Source organism: Sander vitreus, chromosome 7 (assembly GCF_031162955.1).
Source record: "Sander vitreus isolate 19-12246 chromosome 7, sanVit1, whole genome shotgun sequence".
NCBI classification, from domain to species: domain Eukaryota; kingdom Metazoa; phylum Chordata; class Actinopteri; order Perciformes; family Percidae; genus Sander; species Sander vitreus.
In genome coordinates, this window is record NC_135861.1 from 4684887 (window position 1) to 4710116 (window position 25230).

The 25230-nt window shown below is 41.8% G+C and overlaps 1 protein-coding gene across 1 annotated transcript in view; it reads right to left on the reverse strand.

Annotated features, from left to right (window-relative positions):
• Nucleotides 1–24944, reverse strand: part of nsfl1c (NSFL1 (p97) cofactor (p47)) — a 25763-nt gene extending 819 nt beyond the window's left edge. Inside the window, exons 1-10 of the mRNA XM_078254275.1 lie at nt 24834–24944; nt 13097–13234; nt 11810–11910; nt 11515–11592; nt 7391–7556; nt 6212–6307; nt 4479–4588; nt 4214–4351; nt 2194–2364; nt 1–442 (exon numbers count right to left, since the gene is read on the reverse strand). The exon at nt 1–442 is cut by the window's left edge and continues 819 nt beyond it. Of these exons, the coding sequence (XP_078110401.1) occupies nt 280–442; nt 2194–2364; nt 4214–4351; nt 4479–4588; nt 6212–6307; nt 7391–7556; nt 11515–11592; nt 11810–11910; nt 13097–13234; nt 24834–24944 (1272 nt within the window). The 3' untranslated portion in view covers nt 1–279. The remainder of the gene's footprint in view (nt 443–2193; nt 2365–4213; nt 4352–4478; nt 4589–6211; nt 6308–7390; nt 7557–11514; nt 11593–11809; nt 11911–13096; nt 13235–24833) is intronic.
• Nucleotides 24945–25230: the final 286 nt, after the last annotated feature.

Below are 25230 nucleotides of genomic sequence, written 5' to 3' on the forward strand. Positions count from 1 at the left end.
ATTAACTCCGTTCAATACTGGAAGATTTTTTAGTTTCCCCCTTATTAGCGCCCTTCAGAGACCACAGAGGGGGGAGGAGGTTGAGAGTGGGGGGGTGGTGGGTCTGTGGAGCAGAATGTTATGTTTCACTTTAGAAAAACAAAAATCAGAAATTAGAAGTCCATACATAAGTCTGTGTTTTCTCCTCCCTCGGAAGGGGCAGCAGGTTTCACAGGGCTGCAGTTACTCAGCCACGCCACTGGGAAGGCTGATTAACCACTCTTCCCCCCCCCCCCCCTCTTAATTTAGCCGCTGGACGATGACGGCGTTGAGGAGGTTGGCCTGCTCCAGCGTCTGGCTCTCGTCCGACAGCTCCTTGTTGGGGAAGGTAGTCATGAGAACAAACTCTCTGGCAGCCATGGCAGGCCGGGCCCCCACCACAAATTGGCGCAGGTCAGACACCCTGGGGGATACAGCAACAGGAATCATCGGTTTTAATTATGTTTGTGTGTAATAGAGCTGGGCGATATGGAGAAATTCAAATAGCACGATATTTTTTGACCAAATACCTCGATATCGAGGCAATATTGTCGGGGTTGAGAAATGGTGCTTTCACAAAATATTAACACAATGAGATTTTTGATAAGTAATCATCAGTAATGTGGATACAATGACTTCAGTTGGTAAAGGAAAACAGAAGAACAGCTAGAACAGTCTGGTAAGTTTAGAAAATTACATCACTTTACTGTAATGTGGCCTTTAAAACCAGGAAAAGACACATACTTCATATTACGATATCCAAAATCTAAGACGATATTTAGCCTCATATCACGATAACGATATATGAACATATTGCCCAGCCCTAGTGTGTGACAGGATTAAATGTGGTCAACATTAGCTGATCCAAAAAAAGTTATAACTTGGAGATTGTTTAATACTTGTAAGAAAACCATTTTATCCACCGATTTATGGACGTTTATTTGCAATGGACATATATAATATCCTCAGAAAGTGTAAGTCACACTGAATCTAAAATCGCGTTTGAGTTATGATTCAGACGAGTTTGACTTTTGCCGTAAAAATCCAAAATACGCATTTACCCCCCAAAAAAAGACAAGTCAAACTCTGGCCCACTGGACCATCTGCTGTGGCACCCCCTACTGGCTATCAGAGACCTGTGGCAGCTAAAGGTGGGCGTGTCCAAAGAGCTCAGGAAAACAGATTTGGAATGAAGACCATTACACAGTGCTGCTTATCGTAGAGCTGATTCCACAGAGACATGCACATTGTTTGCCGGAGAGGCTGACGGTTTTCTTGGGGGGTATCTTCGGAGGGAATTGCTTAAGGTGTAGGAGTACACAGTAAGTCAGTAGTAGGCTATACAGTGGTGTTGCATATTAAGTTCTTTGGGGTCCTTCTGTAAGTAATTTTGGGGTACAGTGGTTCTGGAGAAAGCTACAAGCAGCAAAACCACAGGCCAAGGACCAAATCGGCCCATTCCAAGCAGGCCCATTTTGAACGGGCATTGCACTAGTTGGTCTAATTCTGTGTCTCAAACGCAGTCTTTCACTTCACGTTACTTGCTCGAGTTTTTCCTACTGGATCATATTGGGATATTTTGTGTTTTTATGCGTTACTACGTACGTTTTTTTCAAAAAGTTATTGGTCAAAATAACCACTATTCCTGCTTTGTACCTGCTGTGAACGTCCCAGATACGTCAGAAAACCAAAACATAGGGTGCCTGGGTAGCTCACCTGGTAGAGCAGGTGGCCATATATAGAGGTTTACTCCTCGACGCAGCGGCCGCAGGTTCGACTCCGCCCTGCGGCCTTTTGCTGCATGTCATTCCCCCTCTCTCTCCCCCCTTTCATGTCGCCAGCTGTCCCATATAAATAAAAGGCCTAAAATGCCCAAAAAATAATCTTATCTTAAAAATAAATAAATACAAATTGTGTCTGGGTTCATAACATCATCCAGAGGCTCACACAGCCCGGTGAATTTAATTTGGGACGGTCATCGGGTACACATCTATGAGGCCTTTTAGGTTCAATAACTGGGAAACTGGTAGTTTTTAGTCTAAACACATGTAGGTCTACGGTCTTAAGTAGGCCAGTAAACATGTATACAGACCTGCAGAAACTTAAACAACTGTAGCTGTCTAATCTAGGTTAGTGTGCATGCTACCTTCAAATTGAAAAGAGCTAATCAATTACCTGTGGGTATAGTTGAACCTTTGGACCAGCCTGCTCCCATCAGCCAGTCGGATTTGAATGTTGGTGACAGGCTGGGAGGAGTCGAGGGACACAGAGGTGCTGGCTTGGGCCTCACTTGCTGCCTGGTCTTGCTGGGAGGTGGCTGGAGTGGAAACCAACTCTGGGGTGGCACTAGGGTAGGATGAAAACGGATGATAATTTACACTGTATCGATACATTGTCAAATTGTGGTCATACTATACTGAGGCAGTTAGCGGAGATAATCTGTAAAATTCAATATAGGATAGTTTTACCCTATTTGCCATCTTAACATCTGATAGGATGTTACACCACTTTTTGGCATCAAGGGTCCAAAAAACAAGAGTAAAGCTGGCACTGATTTTGTTTGCAATTACATGTATCTTCAACGTCTGCACTTGATTTATCTGATCCTCCTCTACCAGCAGAACTGTTTTCCTGCTCCAGTTTGGTTCTTTTTCTTCTCATTTCAACCATTTACTATTAATTCATCGTTTGATGTTAAAGTGCCCATATTATGCTCATTTTCAGGTTCATAATTGTATTTTAAGGTTGTACCAGAATAGGTTTATATGGTTTAATTTTCAAAAAACACCTTTTTGTTGTACTGCACTGCTCTCTCTCACTGCTGCAGATCCTCTGTTCACCTGGTCTCTGTTTTAGCTACAGAGTGAGACCTCTTTTCTTCTTCTTCTGTACTATCTTTGATTGCACTCGCACATGCGCAGTAGCTCAGATGTAGATCATGTCAGCTAGCTAGCTCCATAGACAGTAAAAGAAAGGCTGTTTCTCCAACTTCGGTCAGTTACAAGGCAGGATTAGCTGGGAGACTTCTAAATGAGGGCGCACATGGAAGTAGTTCTTTTGTAGATTATGGTGAACTTGTGTGTGTTGTAGCAGTGCTTTGCTATTGAGAATGAGGTAGCATGCTAGCGTTAGCATTAGCATGTTAAAGTGCCCACCGTATCCCCCAGAGTTAGATAAGTCCATACATACCCTTCTCATCTCCGTGCGTGTCGTAACTCTGTCTGACGCCCCCAGTGCTAGCTAAGCCTAGCACAGATCCTGGAGGTAACCGGCTCCATCTAGCCTACTGCTCCCAATAAGTGACAAAATAACTCCAACATGTTCCTATTTACATGTTGTGATTTGTATAGTCACAGTGTGTACAAAGAACAAGGTCACATGAGACACAGCCATCTTCTAACCGTATACAAACTGGGAACTATATCTCAGAAGGCGAAGCACTGCTACTTGGGCGGAGTGATTAAGCGAACTCCCGGCGAACTCTCTGCTCCTCACCAAGGGGCTTCTCAGGAGCTGCGAGCAAATCACTCCGCAGAAGTAGCAGTGCTTTGGCTTCTGAGAATGTAGTTTTTTTGTCACTTATTGGGAGCAGTAGGCTAGATGGAGCCGGAGAGTTACGGCACGAACGGAGATGAGAAGGGGATGTATGGACTTGTCCAACTCTGGGGGATACGGGGAATAAGCTAAAGTCCCAGTAAGTCGGCGTGTTTCTTTAAGTTGTAGGTTTACAACATATTTGTTTAGGTTATAAATATATATGTAACTTTTTGCACTTTAATACACGTTGCTCTTTCTTTTTTTTTTTAACCTTGATTTAAAAGCACTTAATAACCTTTTTTGTAAGTAAGTCTATTATCAAATGACCTTGTTTTGAAAAGTGCTATGTACAGGTAAGTCTATTATCAGTAAGTTTATTATTATTATTATTAAGCAACACTTAATCCTTTAATTTAAACGGGCTGCGTCGAGGAGTAAACCTCAATATATGGGTGTGCGCTGTACGAGGTGAACTTATATTGTCTTATATTGTGCTGCTGTATAAATGTACATGGAGAACAAGTAAGAAGGTTTACCAGCCTTCAGTTAGACCTTGCATTGAATTCAGTTGCTGGTTTTTGATCGGGAACATTTTGCTGAGGAGAAACGATACAGAAAACATGTTAAATAAAACAACAAGACTTTGCATCAATCTCACCTTCCCAACTTCTGTCCTTCCCCTCCAAAGGCCCTGAAGGCCACCTTGGGTTTGGAGAAGTCCTCGTCCCTGTGGTCCTCCATGTCTAGGTTGACCTGGCCCCCCCGAGAACGCTGCCTCAACTCGAGGGGAATCTCCCTGCAATGGGACAATCAACAGGGTGGAAATTTAGCTCTCAACGCCTCTGTACAGGTTTACATTTCAACACTAAGGACACCTATTACGAATCTATACGTAACTGCGTAAGTTAACAGACTATTCTTACCCCCTTCTGATTGCCTCAAGGAAGTTGGCATTTCCAGGATCGTTGTAGTTTCTGAGCTCACCATTATCCAGACTGAAACCCGTCTTCCACAGCTTCAGCACCACGTGTACCTAACACACACACACACACACGACAGAGGTCATACTTCCATATGGTTATTCCCTACAGTTAGTAAGGAAGTAATAGGTAAAAATTTAATAAATCTTTTCGTATTGGGTCAGTAGGGCTGCATGATATATCGACTCAATATCGTTATCGCGATATCACGTTGCTCAATATTATATCGAAAGTGCCGCGATAAGTATGCAATATTTTGTTTATTTTGTGGAGCGCTGCGTCCCGTCCGTTAGCTGTGTGGCTTAGTTGTGTTTGATTTAGAGCTCGCTTGAAACGCTAGAATGATCATCATTTCATTGTCAGTTACTGTGACACTTGCACATGTTAGTGCACGTCAGCGCACGGGGCCACTACGTGACAAACCCTATGGAGCGTACCACGTGACGTGTGTGCATATATCAACAGAGTGACAGTGTAAGTGAAGAAATAGATAGACAACAAAACGGAACAAATCAGAGAAGAGAAAGAAAAGTTGTGTCCTGTTCTTTATTTATATATTTTATGCTGTACCACCAGTAAAACATGTCCTGTTCTGTAGACATGGTCCTTATTTATTTATTTATTCATGTTGTACCAGTCCCATATGACTGAATAATTATTTCCCATAATTTATGTAATTTCACAGATGTTTAAAAATATCAAAATAAATATCGATATCGCAATATTCATAATCAATATCGCAATATCGTGCAACCCTAGTCGTTACTGATACTTAGCATTACAAAGAAATAGCCACAGCACTTGCTCACTGCCCGCGACACTGGTTGGGTACTGAAATGCAGTGCCAATAGGGCACCGGTTCCGACGTTAACAGTAGTAACGAGACCGAATAAGAACGAAAATATCGGTGCCTGACTTTTTTTTCCAGAAGCATCGCTGCATGGGACGCTACGTTACCTTTAGCTAGTAGCTGGATTAAACACAACGGTTACAACGCTGACAGCTTACGTTAAGCGGTGTAAAGTGTGACTGTGTTTCCCTGTAGAGGATTCCAACACCGGGACGTAACAGTCTGACTGCAGCTGCTGCCGTTGTCGGAAAAACAACACACAGACGGTGCGTTCACTTGAAACTCGCCAGCCTTGTGGTGCATTTTAAGTTATTGTAAAATACCCTTTTCCCATCTGGTGCTTGTTTTTGTCGTTTACCAGCAATTTACTGGTGAAATAAGTCATTGTTATAAGTTATTGTTATTACATTATTAAACAATCATTTCATTTTGACCATATGGCCTTGGAAATAAACAAGCCATTCTTTAATGTCGTCGTTTTGTGCTCCTTTGTTATATTTTATATAATATACATTATAAATATATTATATATATATTTCGGTTCAGGCACCAGCACCGTTTTAAAAGTATCGTTTTAGAACCGGTATAAGAAAAAACCCAAACGATACCCAACCCTGAGTATTAATCTGTAAAAATCATTTTGTCGGTAAAACGGTTAAATGTTAACATCCCCATCAAAAAATACAGTAAGCAGAGAATTAGGTTGACTGATCACTTGCTCCATTGGCTAAAGAGCCACCTAGACGGCTTGACTAGTACCAATGATCCCAGAAACAAAGCAAGAAGTGCAACAAAAAGAGGAGGATCCTTCAGGATCTGTACTCACATCCTGCTGGCTTTTGGAGCCACGCTTCTCTCCGGCCACATAGGCTGACTGCTCCTCTGGAGCGGCGCCTAGCTTGTAGCCTCCACCGATGAAGGCCTAAGTGGTGAGAGGAGACCGTAAAAACAAATTAGAGACAACAGACTCACCAAGAGGATGACGAATTACAAACACAAAAAGAAGCTGATGAAATTTCTGACCCACCTGTTGGAGCAGTAACAAATCCCTCTCCCATCCGCCTGAGCTTTCCGACACCGTCAGGAATAAGAGGCAGGAAAAGCTAACACTAAACTACTGTAAGCCATTTTATTGATCCTGAAATATTCATATTAAAAAAAATATATGTATATATAATTTCCTCACAATTTAGTGGGATTTCTTAATTTATACCTCTGGACCACCCGTGAAGCACAGACAGGCCTGGATTGGACCCAGCTTGGCTGACCGAGAAAACGACGGTTTAACCAGCCGCCGCTAATATTGAGACAGACACCTTCGGCGCAGAAGTCTAGGCAAGTAGAGCAGACGTATTAACTTAAACGTGAAGCAATGTCTTGAAAATTATTTAAATGAAATGACTGATTGTTGTTTTTCGAGCACCGGCCAGATAGAACAACAGGCTGATTTACTGGCCTGACGGAACTTTTTACTGGCCCCAGGCCAAGCCCCAGGCCAAGCCATCAGGTGATCTCTATTGTTGGACCCTGCATAAACACAAATGGTGATGACATGGCTAAAAAAAAGTCATACCCACAAAGCTGACTGGGAGCGAGGGATGCTTTTGCTGACGCAACGGCGCAAAACACAACGTTAGAGATTGTTATGTTACTATGGGAAGTGTAAAGATATTTGGTTACACTTTACTTGAAGGTATCTACATAAGAGTGACATGACACTGTCATGAAGGTGTCATAAACATTATAAACAAGTCATAGACGTCTATGACATAACGCTTCTTTTTGTAAGGGTCATTCAGTTTTTGTCATGACAAGTTATGGTTAGGGTTCATGTGTCATGACTGTGTCATGTGTTCATGACAGTGTCATGTCACTCTTATGTAGATACCTTCAAGTAAAGCGTTACCAAATATTTTTCGACCAATGTTGAACTGTGGAGAAATTAGTCGCCGGGCAGCCACAGTCTAGGTAATTAATGGGAAACATCTTTTGAGTTTCACCTTACCTTGGCTTTGCTGTGCTCTCCTGGCCCTCTCCCAGGCCGGTCCAGAGGCACAGCCCCATGTTCCCTCGCCCCCTTGAACAAATCCTCCACCACTTCATTGGGGCTCTTCTTCTTGGGAGGCCCAACAATTTGCTGCCCACTGCGCTCCGATCCCCCCGCAAAAAACCTGGCAGGATGTCAATAAAAGACAGTAAGTAATTCTTCCACAATGTAAGTAAACCAGCAAACAAAAAGGTGCAACAATTTGAAAAAAAAAAGTACACTGAACAACAAAGTTCACTGAATCTCACACTGTACGAGATGGGTCTAATAAAGTATTGGGTATGATATCCAGTGGTTCCCACAGAATGACAGTGTAACTACCTTAATGTGCTCAAAGGGCTGGGCGATAATTCAATATGATATTGTTTTGTCATTCAATGGAATCCTATCGTGATATCCAATAATGTTCAAAAACAGGAACTATATACCTATGCCGTAGATATCTACGGCTCGAGTCCCGTTTAACCCACTGCGTTGACCATAAACCCGGCTTTACACTCGGAAACAATGTGAACAGACTGGAAAATTGCCTGAGCTACACATTTCACCACAATAAACATGAACCCTACATTTGGGGCCTTTCCCCATTTCCTAGTTTGTGCATCCTGGATTCCCCTCCTTGCGTCTTGGTCCCGCCCACAGGAGATTTGAGCCCCGAGGAGAGAGGAGTCAGGGCAACAGCCATTTAACAAACACAAGAGATCTTTGCCCTCCGAGCCGTCATTAAAAGCAACGTCAATTAACTATGACGAGCAGCACCACTGCAGCGGTCTTTCGTTCTGTCATACGCTGCATTTTATGATCTCTGTCAGAGGAGCAGAAGGGTTCACGACGACTTCTATATATATTTACGAGTGGATATATATTTAGTGTAAAACACTACAAATGTTTGTATGACCAGAACTATACAAATATAAAGGATAGGCATATATTATATAAACACAAACGCACTCTATCTGCGCGGATGGGCTCTTTATCCGAATAAGCTTAACATCTACCACCTTCCACCCACCTGAATGAATTATTTTCTCAGATTTAGAGACGCGCATGGACCCAGGCAGTCCCTGCAGGCTCCGTTGCTTTTTAAATGAAGTAGCCTATTGTATTAATGTATTTAAGTGTTTTTTAGGGCTGTCAGACGATTAATTTTTTTTAAATCGCGATTAATCACTGAATTTCTATAGTTAATCGCGTATTTTATCACATGATTAAAATTCTATTATTTTGCATTTCAAACAGTTTTTAAGTACATATTAGCAATTGAAAACAATTGTTACCAGTGTATCTTGATTGGGAATCAAATTAATGCAAAGAAAGTTACTTTATGAACTTGATTTTAAGATTTGTAATTATTTATTTACTGTAAACAAAAGACAAATTCCTCCAAGTACCTAACTAAAAAACTAAAAATCCCTATCCTTACCAGAGTCAATATAGTGTTTAGTAACTCCTAAATAATGTTGATTACTCACTGACGGCCAGTGATCACCGGTTAATGAGACAGCGTTTGCAGCACTTTGCAGCAGTTCCAGTGTGACTGCTTTCTCCGTGTCATACAGGCTGTGTATCCGTGAAAACTACTGTCCCCCTTGACGGCAACGAGACAGGTCAGAACATGCCAACCGTAGTACGTCTTTAAGACCCGAGTCCTCTACGATGCTGACAGGTCTGCAGTTAGTTGCCACCCGTTTCGCAAGAGCTGTAGTCATTTTTTGGGATTTGGTTTCATCCACAGCTCGGCAAGTAGCACTCTCCAAAATAGTGCTTTGCCTGAGTGGGTAGCATGCTAGCGGGTAGCATCACGTTAACTGTACTACTACGCTTAGCTCCGTAGGTGGTAGCTCAAGCTTGACGTGCTTCGGTGATATTTTAATTCGGCTTTACGCAATGTGCATATGGCTTTCGACTTGTCTACGAGCCGTCCGGGAGTTTTGGAAAATAAAAAGCGCCATTCAGGATTTCATTGCTGCCGTCGTTCTCCATCATGCCTGCAGCCTGCAGGATGTGTTAGGAGGAAGTGGAAGCTTGATGATAAGTAACGGTGCTGCAAAGGGTCAAAATAGTAGCCTGTTAGGCACGACGCAAAGCCGAGCGAAGTGTAAAATAAACTAATAAATGCTTGTTTTTTTGGGGTTTTTTTCTCCTTGTCTTGTATCAGCATTATCATTGTTACTAGCAATACTATTGTCATTACTTACAATTATTACTATTTGTTTGGGTGTTAAGTTATAACTGCAATTTCCATTACTACTCTGTCTTTATTTCCTTTCCTGAGCAATGCAGGGTTGGGTTTGGGGGGGTTAAAACATTTTTTAAATGACATGGTCTTTTGTTACACCCTTGTGATATCACTTCTTTTATAAAATGTCAATAAAGAAATTGTAAAATTGCAATTAAAAAAATTTATCGCGTCGGCCCTTAATCGCATTGCGATTAACGTGTTAACGCTGATAGCCCTAGTTTTTTTTTTTTTACTTTAATGATTCGAGATGCTGTTTGTAAAAGTTTCCACGCGCGCAGAAATGCCACTGCTGCTGATATCTTCGGATACTTAAGCAGCAAAACTAACTGTAGTTATAAACCGGACAGAGTGAACAGAACTAGACCTTTAGATTCTGAAATAATCCTAATGAAGTTAAATTGACGTTTCTCGAGTGTCTCTCGGCTGATCTTACAAATGAAGCCGTCTGTCCGACAGCAGCTCTGCCATGTTCACATTTAGAGAACGTTAATATTTTATTAATAAGAATAATAATTTGTAAGATCTGACCGGCCAAATCTGTAATGTTAGATAAACCTTGGAGCATATTATCGCGCTCTCTCTCTCTCTCTCTCCTCCTCTCGCTCTGGCACGCCTCTATGTTTACATGCAGCGGGTAAAAAGTATTCCGCGAGGATACATCAGTGAACGCCCGATTTTAACTCCTTCGGAGGAGCCTCCTCGATGCTCAATCCTCACTCCTCGATGTGCATTTTAGGAATTGGGACACCCTTAAACATGGCACACTGAGAGCGATTTCCGGGTCACAAGCCAGAGGATGGAGGAGTCGAGGAGGTACAAATTTAGGAAATGCGAAAGGCCCATTGTTTTGTCAAGACTTCGGTCATAATTTCATTGTGCATGTCAGGTATGTCTGCTGCATTAACTCATAAACTCTGCTTACTGTCAGTTACCTGGCAGGAGAGGATCGAAAAACACAAAGAAATAAGTCCTCAATACTAAACACACAAGTAAACATTTCAGCCGTCATGTACTGCAAAACATAACTGGGTGTAATGTAAATATATATGACATAACTGACACTAGATAACACAAATACCAGGGCTCAACAATAAGTATTGCCTGATATTCCGAGTTAAGTAACATGCCACATTGGGCTAGTAAAAAAAAAATTAAACACCGATTGGCGGAACAACCTTTCAGTTGAAATGCTTTGGAAACAGAATTATTATTTCACTCACATTTGCCACCAAAATAAATTATCTACAAGCACAGTTTGCAATTTTACAACCATCGTTTTTCCTAGCGCACCACGCTGTCCCACTGGGTCTCCCTCCTCCCCGCCGTTACTTCGCATGGAGGAGAGTGGAAGGGAGCTTCAAAAACGGCTGTCTCCGCAGCTCCTGTCCTCACAGTGTAGCAGCTGCGCTGTTCCAGACACCATGGCCACTTTCAGAGTCAGAGGTGAGATGATGGAGAAACAGAACTGGAAAATGCTCCTGCTTCCCTGAAGTCACTGGTGTGGCAACATTTTGCTTTCCCAGTGAGTTATGTAAACAAACAACGAATGGTAAAGCATACCGATGGGACTTCATGGTGCATTCAGGTGCAACTCGTAAAGTACCGTTCCGCCTTATAGAAGGGACTTTTTCTGTACCAGCACTGTGTGCAGGTTGACAATAAATGTGTCTCAGACATTTTTTTCCCCCCTTTTTGCCGTGGTTTTTTTTTTTTGTATACTACTATTGTATCAAACTTTAAAACTCTGGTATCTAAGATTGCCTTATTTTTTCATCTGGCACTGTAAAAGTGAGTGACACATTCGCTAAAGATAGATAGACAAAACTGGGAGGAAAATTACCTTTGGCCTTCCTCCTCATCACTCTCCTCCTCTGCCTCATGCATCAGATCTCTGAAGGATGTCACTCTGGGCTGAGTGCTGATGATAAAGACAAATGCAGGGTTGTTGCACTCTATAGCAATTGTATATAACAAAATTATACTGATGAACAATTGAGTCTTTAAGGCGTACTGCTGTGAACACAGCTATGTAGAACTACAGCCAATTATGGACATTGAACTGCAGTTTATAAGTGTGACAATACATTTTCCTATTTATGGTATAAATAAAAACAGTAGCAGGGTGTAAACATTACCTTGGCCCAGCAGACCGGGACACTGAGGAGCCTCCCTCAGGTTGAGGAAGCGTCACTATGTCGTCATCGGCTCCATCCTCGAAGAAACTGGCGAGTGCAAGCTGGGAGGAGGCGAAATAATGTCACAAAGAAATCCTGCCAGACAGCTTATCGACGGCAACTAGCCATCTAACAAGTGTCATGTGTTACTGCTGACTTTTCAGACAACATCTCAGTTAAGAGCTAGATAACGCGACTCCGTCCACATCTGAGGTTGCTGTGTCTTTTCATCTGAAAACCATATTGACACCAGGATTGGGCATCGAGAACAAATTCCTACTAAAAAATTACGATTCCAGTAGAATCGTTTCTTTATTGAAATCAAATCTGATCATGGGTTCCAAATTTAACATGAGCAAGTTTTGGTTTCCGTAGCGGCCAGGCGCTTGTTGTTTTGCAGCCTTGGAGCACAGTAAGTGGCGCTCTAGTGTGGCTATGTTTTACATTGAAAAAGCCCGGTAAAACTGCAACCCACCATTGAATCAAAATTAAACTTTTCTCTTATTTGTGAAATAAGCATGTGACCCGTTTTAACTCCACCCCTTAAAGAATCGGAATCGAGAATCGATAAGAACCGGAATCGAAGGGAAGAACTGCAATTGGAATCAGAATTGTTAAAATCCAAACGATTCCCCACCCACCAGAGTATCCCAGCTGTTAGCTAGATGTATTGTCTCTTTCTCTATTAACGTACAACAATGGAAGCGCTAGCCGAGGGAGAAAACTCGAATCACACAACACACAACATTCCGTTTCATTTTCTTTATGTGGGTATACAAATAGAGTGGATAGGCGTTCGTTTACATTGTCCTAACCACACACTTCAACGGGGCAACTGATACTGCAACTTCAGAAGCTAACCAATGGGCTTTACAAGGTTAACTAATATCAATCTAGCTTTAAAACGGCCTTAACGTTGACGTTAACTCGTTACGGGCTAACGCTAGCTAGCACGGCTCAATGGACTCACGGCAGACTAGCGTAACGTTAATGGCAACCTGCTTTGTGACGAGACATCAGGAATGGACCTTTTAGTAACAGTGGCTGTACCTGATAACTAGCTGTAAACAGCCGTGTTGTTGGTGACAGAGAGTGGTCAGGCCATTGTCAAAGGGTGACTTGCACAAATTACCGGCAACACAGGCTAACGTTAGCCCGCAAGCTATTCGTCAAACACATGTCATGTCATCGCTGTTTCCCATCGTGCAGTACGCTGCGACTCAACGGAAAAACGCAGAAAAGACGTACCTGCAAATTCCAGCCGGCGGACTCCAGGAAAAACCGGGCCCTCTCCTCATCCACATCAGTAACAGCTACGAACTCCCTCACAGACTCCTCTTGGCTCGCCATTTTGATTTGCTCCTTCAGAGACTCGTCCGCCTCCACCTGGGGAAACAAGCAACAGATGATGGTTCCTATCTGGTTCCAAACCAACGACTGCAACGACAGAGACAAGACAGTCTTCTTGAAATAAACAAGCTAACTTTCAGTTTAAAATGCGTGTATTATTTAGGATTTAGGATGCGGGACTATATTTAATCTTAAAATATTAAATACAGTCAGTTTCATTTTGATCATCCCACTTTGTACTGTGCTGTACTGCGTAGTGCTAACATTGTTTTGACCACTAGGTGGCAATGTATCCACAGGGTACACAAAACTACAGTAGCCTAGTAGCCTAACTAATGAACATTGTCTGTGTGTATCTATGGTTTGGAACAAAGGTCTTAACTATTGACCAAGGGATCACAGAGGAAGATGTGCCAGTATGTCTGAGTGCATAGGACTACATAAAACTTACTTTTCTGTATGTTTTGTGGGCATATATGTTTTACACAAGGGATGGTGAAGAGCCAATAATGTATAGCTTTGTATTACAACTAAATTATGTGTAACACTGGTTAGCACCTTTGCTTGGGTTATTGTCCAGTTGATAATGGCTAATATTATTGATGCTGCTAATCCACTCAAAAATATAACTAATTTATTTATAGTTTTATCATCTACTTTCACTATCTACCAAGTCTGTTTTCTCTAATGATTTCTAGGTTCTTTTTCATTGAGTCTGAGGCTGCTTATAGACATTACTATGGTTTTTATCTCATCTCATTAATCTGATCCGATACAATCCCATTAAGATGTCACACCTCAGTGTGAATCCATAGAGCTTCTTATACAGCAATACGATCTTAATTTGCATTTCATCACACTTTGTTTATAGCTCTACTATCTGTAGTTGGTCTTCTAGGGCAAGACTACTGCTGATTGCGTGTGGGACACCTCACCTTTGACAAAACTGTTCTAGTAGACATGTGCCTCTGATTTCAGTAATAAGCAGATGGAGAGAATTTTCCCATGGGAGATACCTTTTGTACCCCCGCTATTAACGTGCTGGTCATCAGATGGCACAAAGTAATGTAGGCTTACTAGACAGATTGGGAGTGTCTTAATTGTTTCTGGGGGGGAGTTGTTTGATCTTCAAGGCTAATTAATCTGTAGCAAAATCAGAAAACCATGTTGTCACCTCACCTCGTGAAGCACAACCCCCATCTCTCCTCAGATGCACACAAACAACATGCTAAAAACCAGCGAAAAATGCAGTGTATTACACTGAGGAGGTTTAAATGGCGGTAATCATATATTGTTTCCTTTTTGGATGTTTTTAGCTTCAGGGTCTGTAGGATGAGGCAATAGCACCCAGATACAGGGCAAGAGAGTGAAAGAGACAACGAAGACAATGGCAAGAAGATAACTATGTTTAAATAGATAGACACTTTAGGAGCAAGAAAAGGTGTGTATGTTAAAGAAATTGAGAAAGGAATGAGACAAAGCACTAAAAGCAAAAGTGACAATCCGGAAATAGGTATTGTGCAGCAACTGTGTACCTGAAGCCTGTCACACAGTAATACTATAAGTTACGAGAAAGGACAAAACACAACAGTCACAGTAAGACATCCATAACCCAGGTGACGGGTTGACAGCATTAAATGTCACCTCAGGAAACCCTGAAGGCATATGTGTGTGGATGTTTGTGTGTAGGCCTACTTTATCTTCCCACGAGGCTGGTGTTGTTGTAGTGTAATATTACAACCAGTGTATAGTTACAATAGGTTAGAAACAGAGAGTGGACACTAACATGTCATCAGGTCAATTTAAATTTCAGAACCAGAGTCCTGAGACACGGCAAGATACATGCAGACATTAAAGGACAATTCCGGCGCAAAACGAACCTAGGGGTTATTAACAGATGTGTACCCACTCTGTCGTTCTCTGGGACATGTGTTCATGCTAATCGAATGTGTTTGTCGCTAGAAAGAAGCTAGCGCCGACCGCTGATTAGCTTACACTAGTACTAGTACAACACTAGTATTCAGGGCACAGGGAAAGTAAAAACAAATCGCTATTTATACCACTAAAAAGGCTCAAAATATCACCAAACTTCAACGGTAGCATAATGAGGGTCCCTGCATGTTAACCGAGGCATTGAGAACTTTGTAAGTGTACAGACAGTTTATTGAATGAAGAGTTGCGGGAGCTCAGTGAAAGGGCTACGAGAGAGAGAGAGCTACTGGTTGTCAATGCCGCAACACAGCCTCGTACTTCAGGAAACTGGTGGTGTACCTGCAGACATTGTGAAGCTATGGCCACCGAACAGGAGTGTCTGTGTTGCACGGAGTGGGACCTGTTGCGTCGCAACACCCAAGAGACACAGTGTTTTTCCATGTCCATGAAAATAAATTGGAGACGGCGACCCAGACCAGAGGGACCAGATGGACAGTTATCCACTGAGTAGTACACTAGACAAGTTATGTTTTACATCGGTGCGATTATTTCAGATATATTGAGCAAATTGCTTTTGATTTTAGTTTGCATCGCCAGCTGTAAGTCATGACTGGTTTTCCGAAGTACGAGGCTCTGTGGCATAGCTCTCTCTCTCTCGCAGCCCTTTCACTGAGCTCCTGCAGCTCTTCGTTCAATAAACTGTCTGTACACTAACAAAGTTCTCAATGCTTCGGTTAACATGTAGCGGCCCTCATTATGCTACTGTTGAAGTTTGGTGATATTTTGAGCCTTTTTAGTGGTACAAAATAGCGATTTATTTTTACTTTCCCTGTGCCCCGAATACTAGCGTTGTAAGCTAATCAGCGGTCCAGGCTAGCTTCTTTCAAGCTACAAACACATTTGATTGGCATGAAAACATGTCCCAGAGAAAGACAGAGTGGGTACACATCTGTTATTAACTCCTAGGTTTGTTTTGCGTCGGAATTGTCCTTTATGACAGGAACCGATTTGGCACGAGCCAAAAATGCCGTCATCACGGTTTAAGCGTAAAGCGCGAAAGGTCCGCAAGTTGTCGCACGCTTGGTTGTGCACTTCCAAATCTTTGTAACGTTCAGACATGACTGCCACATTCATTTTTTTCTGTTAATAAGTCTGTCTCAGGATTTTAGAAAGATGTCCTATTCATTTTTTAAATACCTTAAAAGTAGGAGATCTCAGAAATCTACAGGTATTGTTTACAGGATATTCAACCTTTCAACCTTCGTTTTCGTCATAAAACATTTGTTGTTACAAATATTTAACTCCTTTCTTTACAGCGATTGTTTAAAGGTGAAACATTATGTCCATGAATGTTTGATATGAGATAGTTTACAGTGAATAACAATTCCTTCCAGTCATTGAGAAGTTGCATGACGTTTATTCTTGTTGACTCAATGAATATTTTGTTTGTTCGCCCCATGGCATTTCGTTTTCTAACCTTAACCCATCAGATTGGATTAACAGGAACTCTTGCAGTTGCTTAAATAATGGGGAGATCTTGATTTATAAATACTGCAAATATTAACCTTTCGTCTGCATTTGCCAATGTCCCACTTTTTCTACCATATCTACCTGCTTCAAAACAGGGTTGACAGCATTAAATGTTGCCTCAGGAAACCCTGAAGTCATTACAAGAAAGTGGTAAAGTAGTAAAGCTCACCTCTTGCTTGATTTGATTAGCTGCCTTGGCCAAGTGTGACATTGACAAGCGGTGCAACTTAGGAGTTAGGAAGGTTTTTAACTTTTATGCGCGTCTAAAACCGCTAGAAACACGCAATGCGCGTCGCAAGAGAGGAGCGCAAGCCAGTTCCGCCGTACCATAGGAGAATAATGGTTTTGCTGGCGACACGTTTTGCTGGCGACGCATTTCTAGCAACGCGTCACAGTGTGATTGGGTGATTAGGTTAGCTGACACCTCCTACTTCCAGTCTTTATGCTAAGATAATCACCTCCAGCCCCATAGTTATCGCAACAGTGTCACAAACCACTGGTCCTTTAGAGAGGAATCCCAAAACCAGACTGCACATGATGTATGGGAAGCACACATGGGTGATGCTGGGCTTTACGTGAAATAGAACAACATGTTTGACAATAACTCCTAATCCAATTGGCTATCTGTGTTGCCTCATAATTAAATGTGTATCATGACCTGTAGTCTTTAATTTGATTTTCCTTGCAACACAACTTTGTGAGTTTTCTTCTCCAAAAACAGATCATCATATTCATTCTTTCACTTTACCACAGAATGTGTAGCCAACGGGCTGTTATGATCTCTGTGTTATATGTAGTCACAAGGAGCCAGAGGATTCTTAGACACCCCGTGTTTTGATACTTATTCTGCTTGTATCAATGTCATCTACACCAGTGCTTTAGTCTGTTGAAACCACTAGTGCTTTCACAATGTTACATCGGTATTTCCCTTTGGGAGAACCTTTTAGACCACCAGACAAACCCAACCATTGAAGTCCAGGTGAAGTCAGCTCCAACAATGGCTGCCCTGAGGGTCACTGTCAACGTGGGGCTTTGTTCCCACCCATCATAAGCCTAACCATAATTACAAACTGTCAGAACTATTTCTTAGGATCTGGCTGACATAATACGACTGGGGACATACCTTACATCATTCTGTAATGGGTTAAACATGCGGAAAGTAATTTAGTATTGACAAAGGGGCCCTAGAAGAAAGTGGTTGTGGTGGTTCAACCTTCATGTGATGTTATCATAGACCAATCATATCTGCAGTAACAACAACCAAAGAGTCTTGAAAACAGATTAGAACAGCCTGGTCGCACAGAATTCCATGAAATGATCACAAATTGTTAACAGCGCATTACGTGGTGGTGGCACGGAATGTGTGAAAAATCCGTGTGGCCACCACGGAAAACAATGCCAATGTAAAGTCAATGAGAAGATGACGTAGCATTAAGAGCGACTACGGTAGCGAGTACTATGTAAGACGGTTGGTTGGTGTGGTGGATGGGTCAAACACAGGACTTTCACCCAGGAGACTGGGGTTCGTGTCCGGCATGTCAAGTTTCCTAAAGTTGCTTTCTTCTTTTCCGTCCCGTTCTTCCCGCGTGTCACAGCCCACCCATGACCTTTTCCTTAACTTAAGGGGCTGTGTTTATTTAACGGAATTCTTCCGTGGCCCCATCACGGAATGTTTTGCGATTCCGTGAAACTGTGTGTGTGTGTGTGTGTGTGTGTGTGTGTGTGTGTGAGCGTGTGGTAGAGCATGTGAGAGAGTGACGGCGATTAGAGCTAGTACTGACTCTAGAGAGAGTGAGAGAAACAAAGTGTCTCCCCTGAGCTTTCTGACCACGGTGGGAAATCTGTAGAATGAACCATCTCGGGAAATGCAACGCTACCAAGCCACAGCCGAGCGACGTGTAGTTACATTTTTCGAGAGGTGCACGTCAGGCTATGGTGTAGGGTCCGTGTCTCCACGTACCTACGTGTGCAGCCACGGCGTAGATTTAAGGCATAAGCATAAATCACGATTTACATTTGGTAGGTGGCCAGAAAAACAATTCTAAATTAATTCTATTGTTGCTCTGTATCTGCTAGATGTGTAATTGATAATTGCCATATCCACTTAAAAGTGGCCAAAAATGATGCAGGTGTAAGTACAGTACTTTAATAAATATACCAAATACTTTCCATCACAATAGCCCAACGCTGTAGACAAATTATATCTACATTCTCAATCATCTCTGTGAGTTTTCCCTTGAGTTACACAGGGCAGGGCAGACATCCAGACAATATCATATCTACTTCTATCTCTGTGTGTTATGCTTTAGCCCATGAGGCCGTACAGTGAGGGGAAGAGAAACAGTCTGGTATCAACAGGAAGAAGGAAAGAGGAAGCAACTTATTATCTCTGTTGCCATTCTACTGTTTAACTAGCCCATTAGTTTTGCCTGAAAAGGTGCTTCTCTGCACGTGCACATACTTGAAAACTGTCAGTCTGCCTGTCTCTCTCTCCAAAAAACCAGAGCCAGCTCCATTTCTATCTCCATGGCAGCAGACAATCCTCTGATACAGTTGGCAGGAACAGACAGGAGCCAATGACCTACATATGACAAGAGTATATCCACTGTAAATTACCTTGAATTAAATGGTCTGCATATTGTAGCAGATCATAGAGTATATAAATCATCATATCAGCAGTGAGGTTGCTCTTATACAGGCTGCAGGCACTACAAAGCTGTGAAGGGGGCAATTGAAAAGGATCCAATCCATTCTCTTATTACCCAGCAGGCAGCCATAAATCTGGACATGGCCCTCTCCTTTCTCCACTGCCAGAGAGAGATATACTACAACCAGCAAGCTGCCTCCCAATTCCTCTCGATGTCCTCTTCCTTTATATTCACACCTTTGTCTCTTCCTTTCTCCCTTTTCCTGACTACATTTCCTCTTTTTAATCTGTGCATTCTTATCCCTCCACATCCCAGTGTCACTCAGGGTCAAGCACCCACCACTCCCTCCTTGTAAGTGAGGGACACACACACACACACACACACACACACACACACACACACACACACACACACACACACACACACACACACACTGACACAGCAGCGAAAAAGTTTTAATTAAACCCACAATGATTTACAGCTGACAGACCAGCTGCAAATGAAGGCAGTGAATGATGTAGAGGGAAATAATCAATGTAGTTTATTAAATAGAAAATATAGCCTACTGAATGTGCTGTCTTGTGCACTTTCAAGTCTAAATCAGGTATCTATGTAATTTGTGTTTAATTGACTTGTTTACAGTGGACCAAGCAGATGTGTGAATTTAACTCTTGAATAAAGAATGTTTTAATATATTTAGCTCATGTGCATTAAAGGGTTTCATCAGGTTTATAACATCTTCTGGTGCAAGCAGCTAATGAAACACAACATCTGAGACAATGTGTTGTAATGTTGACACAAGATATAAAGATATGGAATATATAAACAGAAGACAAAATTCTGCATAATACATAGAAATATGTAAAGGCTATACATAACATTTCATAAAAGGGGATTTATATACTTCACTTCAGACCAACTCTCAACATTTTCTGCCTTCTGCCTAAACCCGGTAAAAGTAGGCGATAGACTCCTTTCCCATTGGCAGTAGACAAGTATGCCTTTCTGTTTTTTTTTCTGGTGTGTCTGGTGTTTGACGTCTTGAAAACAGGATTAGTAAACAGGAGAAAGTTACTTATTCAGTCTCTCTATCAAACTTGGTGAAGAATTAAATCGCTGAAAAGGAAAAGAAAAAAAAAATAGTGTGTCCACCAGAGATGGGGACTCGAGTCTGAGCCTCGGACTCGAGTCGCACTTAAAGCGTAACTCTCGCCAAAATGCAACCTAGGGTCTTTTTGTGAATGTACCTGAGTCAAACTTTCGTTTAAAAGCATATTTAGGACGGAAGCGTCACTTTTAAGTTGCACCGTATTTTTGTTTTTTGGTCAAATGGCCTTTTGAATGGGAGTAATAGGGGCACTTTTATGCTAGCCTCAAAATAGCTATTTTTAAAACACTAAGAAGGCTCGACACAACATGAAACTTTGCTCCAAGTATCACCAGGGGCTCTACACCTTAACTACACCGGTGCACAAGGGATATACTAAATCTGTGGCTACTTGTTTTAATATCGACTCGTTTTGACTGCCGAGGTGGTAGCAGCCGGAAACAACAAGAGCTATGGTGAGTTGTTCAAAACCTCTCTTTTTAGTAAACTCTGGGTACACAAACAATGTTCTCAATGCTCGAGTTCATCTGTAGAGACCCTGGTGGGAAAGGGGCTTTAGTGAGCTTTAGGGGTGCTTGTAGGCAGACTTTGCTACCTTTAGACAAAGCTAGGTTAGCTGTTTCCCCCTGTTCCCAGTCTGTGTGCTAAGCTAAGGTAACCGTCTGCTGGCCATAACCACATCTCACACAGACAGATATGAGAGTGTAATCAATCCTAACAATAGGTGTACTTCCCAAAGTGTCAAAATGTTCCTTTACTTTGAAAATCGAGACAGAAAGCTGACCTGAGTTTTCTTTTTAATCTTGGACTGTACAGAGAGTGTACTTGAGTGTGGGAAACCAAAAAGCTTTCTACCTGGTAAAAGACTAATTATTGAACAGAGACAAATGAGAATACTGGCTTGGTATGCACTTCATATTTTTCTGAGACATAGAACAAACTGATTGGACACAATTGCACCAAATTAAGCAATACTGCTTTTGACAGGAATATAGTAGTGACAGTAATACACCGTGTTATAAAACTTACATTTTGTGCTTTGTTGCAGAGAATTACCAGCAATAACCGTCAAGAGAGACACAAAATAAATGTAGTAAGGGCCACATGTGTCCATTTAAATAGCATCTAATCTCACTCAATCCATACACTCTTGAACTTAAAAAGAGAGTCAATGAGCCTGTGTACTCATCAGTGCAATAAAGCCAGAGGCGCTGTTTGCTGCAGTTAATGGCTACTAAACCTAAATCAAACCCACATAAAAACAGCCTATAAACGGACATTAAACAATCCAGTGTCTTTGTGTGTGTTTTACTACCACATCAGCGCATCTAGACAACCTCCAAGGTCTTTTCAAACCCTTTAAATGTCCGACACTGACACACATGCACACGCACACGCACACACACACACACACACGCACGCACGCACGCACGCACGCACGCACGCACGCACGCACGCACACACACACACACACACACACACACACACACACACACACTTTGGGGTAACACCACATGACATTCCACTAACTGCCTCCGAGACAATCCCCCCTCTGCAGTTTTCCAGCCTTTTTTTATTGGTGGTGATGGAGAGAGACCAGGGTCACCGTGGTAACCACATGCTCGGCTGGATACAGGACCTCATCTGGCTGTGTATAGCCGTCTGTGCCATGCCTGCGAGGAAACTCGCAGGCACATCTGCCCCAGATCTCAGTTGACATTTGGCAGCCTTTAGTGTCTGTGTGTCTGAGTGAGTGTACAGTAAGATGTGTTTGTGGTGGGGGAGGGACTGGTTAATATGGTCTGTGGTGAATATGAATATTAACCAATGAGAACATTTAGATGCATCTTAGGAAATGCATTCCATGTCCTGACACCCTTTTCCTGTGTTCCTGGCTTTGCTTTTGTTAATTCTTCACCATATCTAAGGCTGTATACGCAGACATATGCTCGGGAAAAAATAAGTGTAAAAAAACGTTAAATATTGATTTGCCTCATCCAAACTAGGCCTTTTAACACACAACACAGATGCTCTCAAGTGTCTTAAATTAAAAATTCTCTTTTCTTTTTTTCTGTCTCTTCATCTTCCCAGTTTTTTATGGGTCTTTGAATTTGTGCTTCAGTCATCACGCTTTAAAAAGACTTAGTTTCTCTCCGTCTACGCATATACTTATGTAAGTCAGTGACATTGCATTGTTGCAGAAAAGGAGGATGGAGAGCGAGGGAGAAAGACAGAAAGAGAGAAGAGAGAGAGACGAAGAGACAAAGCAATGGGTTGGAAAGACTGAGAGCGATTAACAGGATTATAGAGATGCATGACTGTTGCAAAAGCTTTACAAATCACTGTCCTGATAAATAACTAAATCAATTAATACCTAAGCAGCTGCAGGATAATCATCTTCAGTGGATCAGTAACTATGTTTTACTCCGGTTAAAGGCATTTGTCATTTTCTGTGACAGCTGATGAACACTTCCATCAACATCTATATGGAGATAATAAAAAGTTGGGGGCTAGTAAACATTTTTGGCAGCACACTGCAAAAAAAGTCCCTCTTACGTCATTTTGGTGTTTTTCCATTACATGGTACCTGCTCGACTCACCTCGACTCTACTCGCCTTTTTTGGTTTTCCATTATGAAAAAAAGTCCCTGGTACCTGCTAACAGGTACGTTTTTTACTATCACCTCCGTCGAGGAACCAAGCGAGCTGAGGCGATACCAAAAGGTGACGTGAAAACCTGCAGACTACTGATTGGTCAGAGAGAATCGTCACTAATCACTGCGTCATCATTGCTAGCGACAGACGCATGGGACAGACGGGGGTGTCCTGAACAAACACGTCATTTTTAAATAGTTTAGCCAGCAGTGGGTTTTTTGCTGCCTCTAGCTTCTTTTGAAACAAAGGTTGTCTTCTGGCTGTGGCAACAGCCACATGCCGAGAATCAAAACCAACACACCTTCGACGTTCTGTGTGTGTTTTGCGTTAGGTCACGGCAGTTTCCTTCGGCGTCGCTATGACGACCAGCCACGCTCGCCTCAGGCATGAGGCGGTACTAAATCTGCAATGGAAAATGGAGGACAGGGCACTGCGGCCGAGTCGAGCCGAGCAGAGCTGATACTAGCAGTGGGTAAGCAGTTTTAAAGCAACACTAGAGAACTTTTCCCGCTTCGGTCCCCCTACAGGTTGGAAGCAAAATCGTCCATTACATTAGATTATACACGCTTGCCAGATCGGGTAGCGGATCTGTAGTAGAGCTGGGCAATATATTGATATTATATCGATATCGCGATATGAGACTCGATATCATCTTAGATTTTGGATATCGTAATATCGTAATATGGCATAATTGTTGTCTTTTCCTGGTTTTAAAGGCTGTATTACAGTAAATTTATGTCATTTTCTGAACTTACCAGACTGTTGTAACTGTTCTATTATTTGCCTCTACCCACTTAATCATTATATCCACATTACGGATGATTATTTATCAAAAATCTCACTGTGTAAATATTTTGTGAACGCACCAATAGTCAACACTACAATATCGTTGCGGTATCGATATCGAGGTATTTGGTCAAAAATATCGTGATATTTGATTTTCTCCATATCGCCCAGCCCTAATCTGTAGTTCCAATGAGACATCCTGTAGGGGGACCGAAGCGGGAGAAGTTGTCTAGTGTTGCTTTAAGGCACTTTTACACATGAAGGTTTGTTTACTCGTCATGAGAAGTACTATGTGAGGAGTTGTATGATGTCATTACAACATGAAATTTCATAGGCTATCTAGAAAATTGTTTTATCTCAACGAGACGTTATCAGTACGGTCCGAGAACCACTCTGCCCCCTGATCACATCATTAATTCACGTCTTTTTGCTTTGATTTCAAGCGTAGACAGATCTTCATGGTCAATCATTTGGATATATAAATGTGTACCATGTAAATTCAATCTACCTCTGCACTTTACTGATTCATGATATCTTTGTGTAAGTAAAAAAAACAGTTTTAATCACAAGATGGACCACTACTTCTTATAGCCAGTTTGGTCACTTGATTTAAGAGAAATGAGTTCCTCAAACTCAAATACCTTTTTCTCAGCAGGTGGAGATTTCTTAGTGCATCAAAGTCTCAGCTAATCCTTGCCTCATTTTAATTCATTAAAGGCTCTCTCCTAGTTTTTTAAGCACGATTTACAAACTATTTAATCTTACTACCATTATTTTTTCAAACCGAGGCAACAAAAGAATCTCCCTGTGCCCGTGAAAAGAATGCAAATAACTTCGTTTAGCTAACGTTAGCTAGTGTTAGCTAACGTGCGCAAAATACAAGAGCAGTTGTAAAGTAGTTGCCCTTCCTCCCACTAACTTTAAATGAGCATGGAAAACAAATGCTACCATTAAAACAACCCAATAAGACTTCTTACCTTGTTTAAAAGAGTTTCCTTGAAAAACCAAACGACGTCTTCATCGAAGCGAGGTAATGGCGGACAGCAGCAAAACTTAGAACGACACAAGGTCATGGGGTTACGTACCATAAAAACCTCTGGTTTAAAGTGAAAATATAATTTAAGTAAAATTGTTGCTTTTAATTTTTTCTATGGGGAGTGTTATCTGCTTTTATGCAAACGGAAATAAACAGGTTTATCCTAGAAACCATGATTTTCAACTAGACCAACATAAAAATGCACTAAATAAATGGTGTGTAGGGCTTTATATATATTGTAATGATATTCAAATGCTGACACGTGTTTGGTCAAAAACAGGAATAAGACCATTATTTGAGCCATTCACTTCTCCCCCGTATCCAAATCCGGTTAGAAG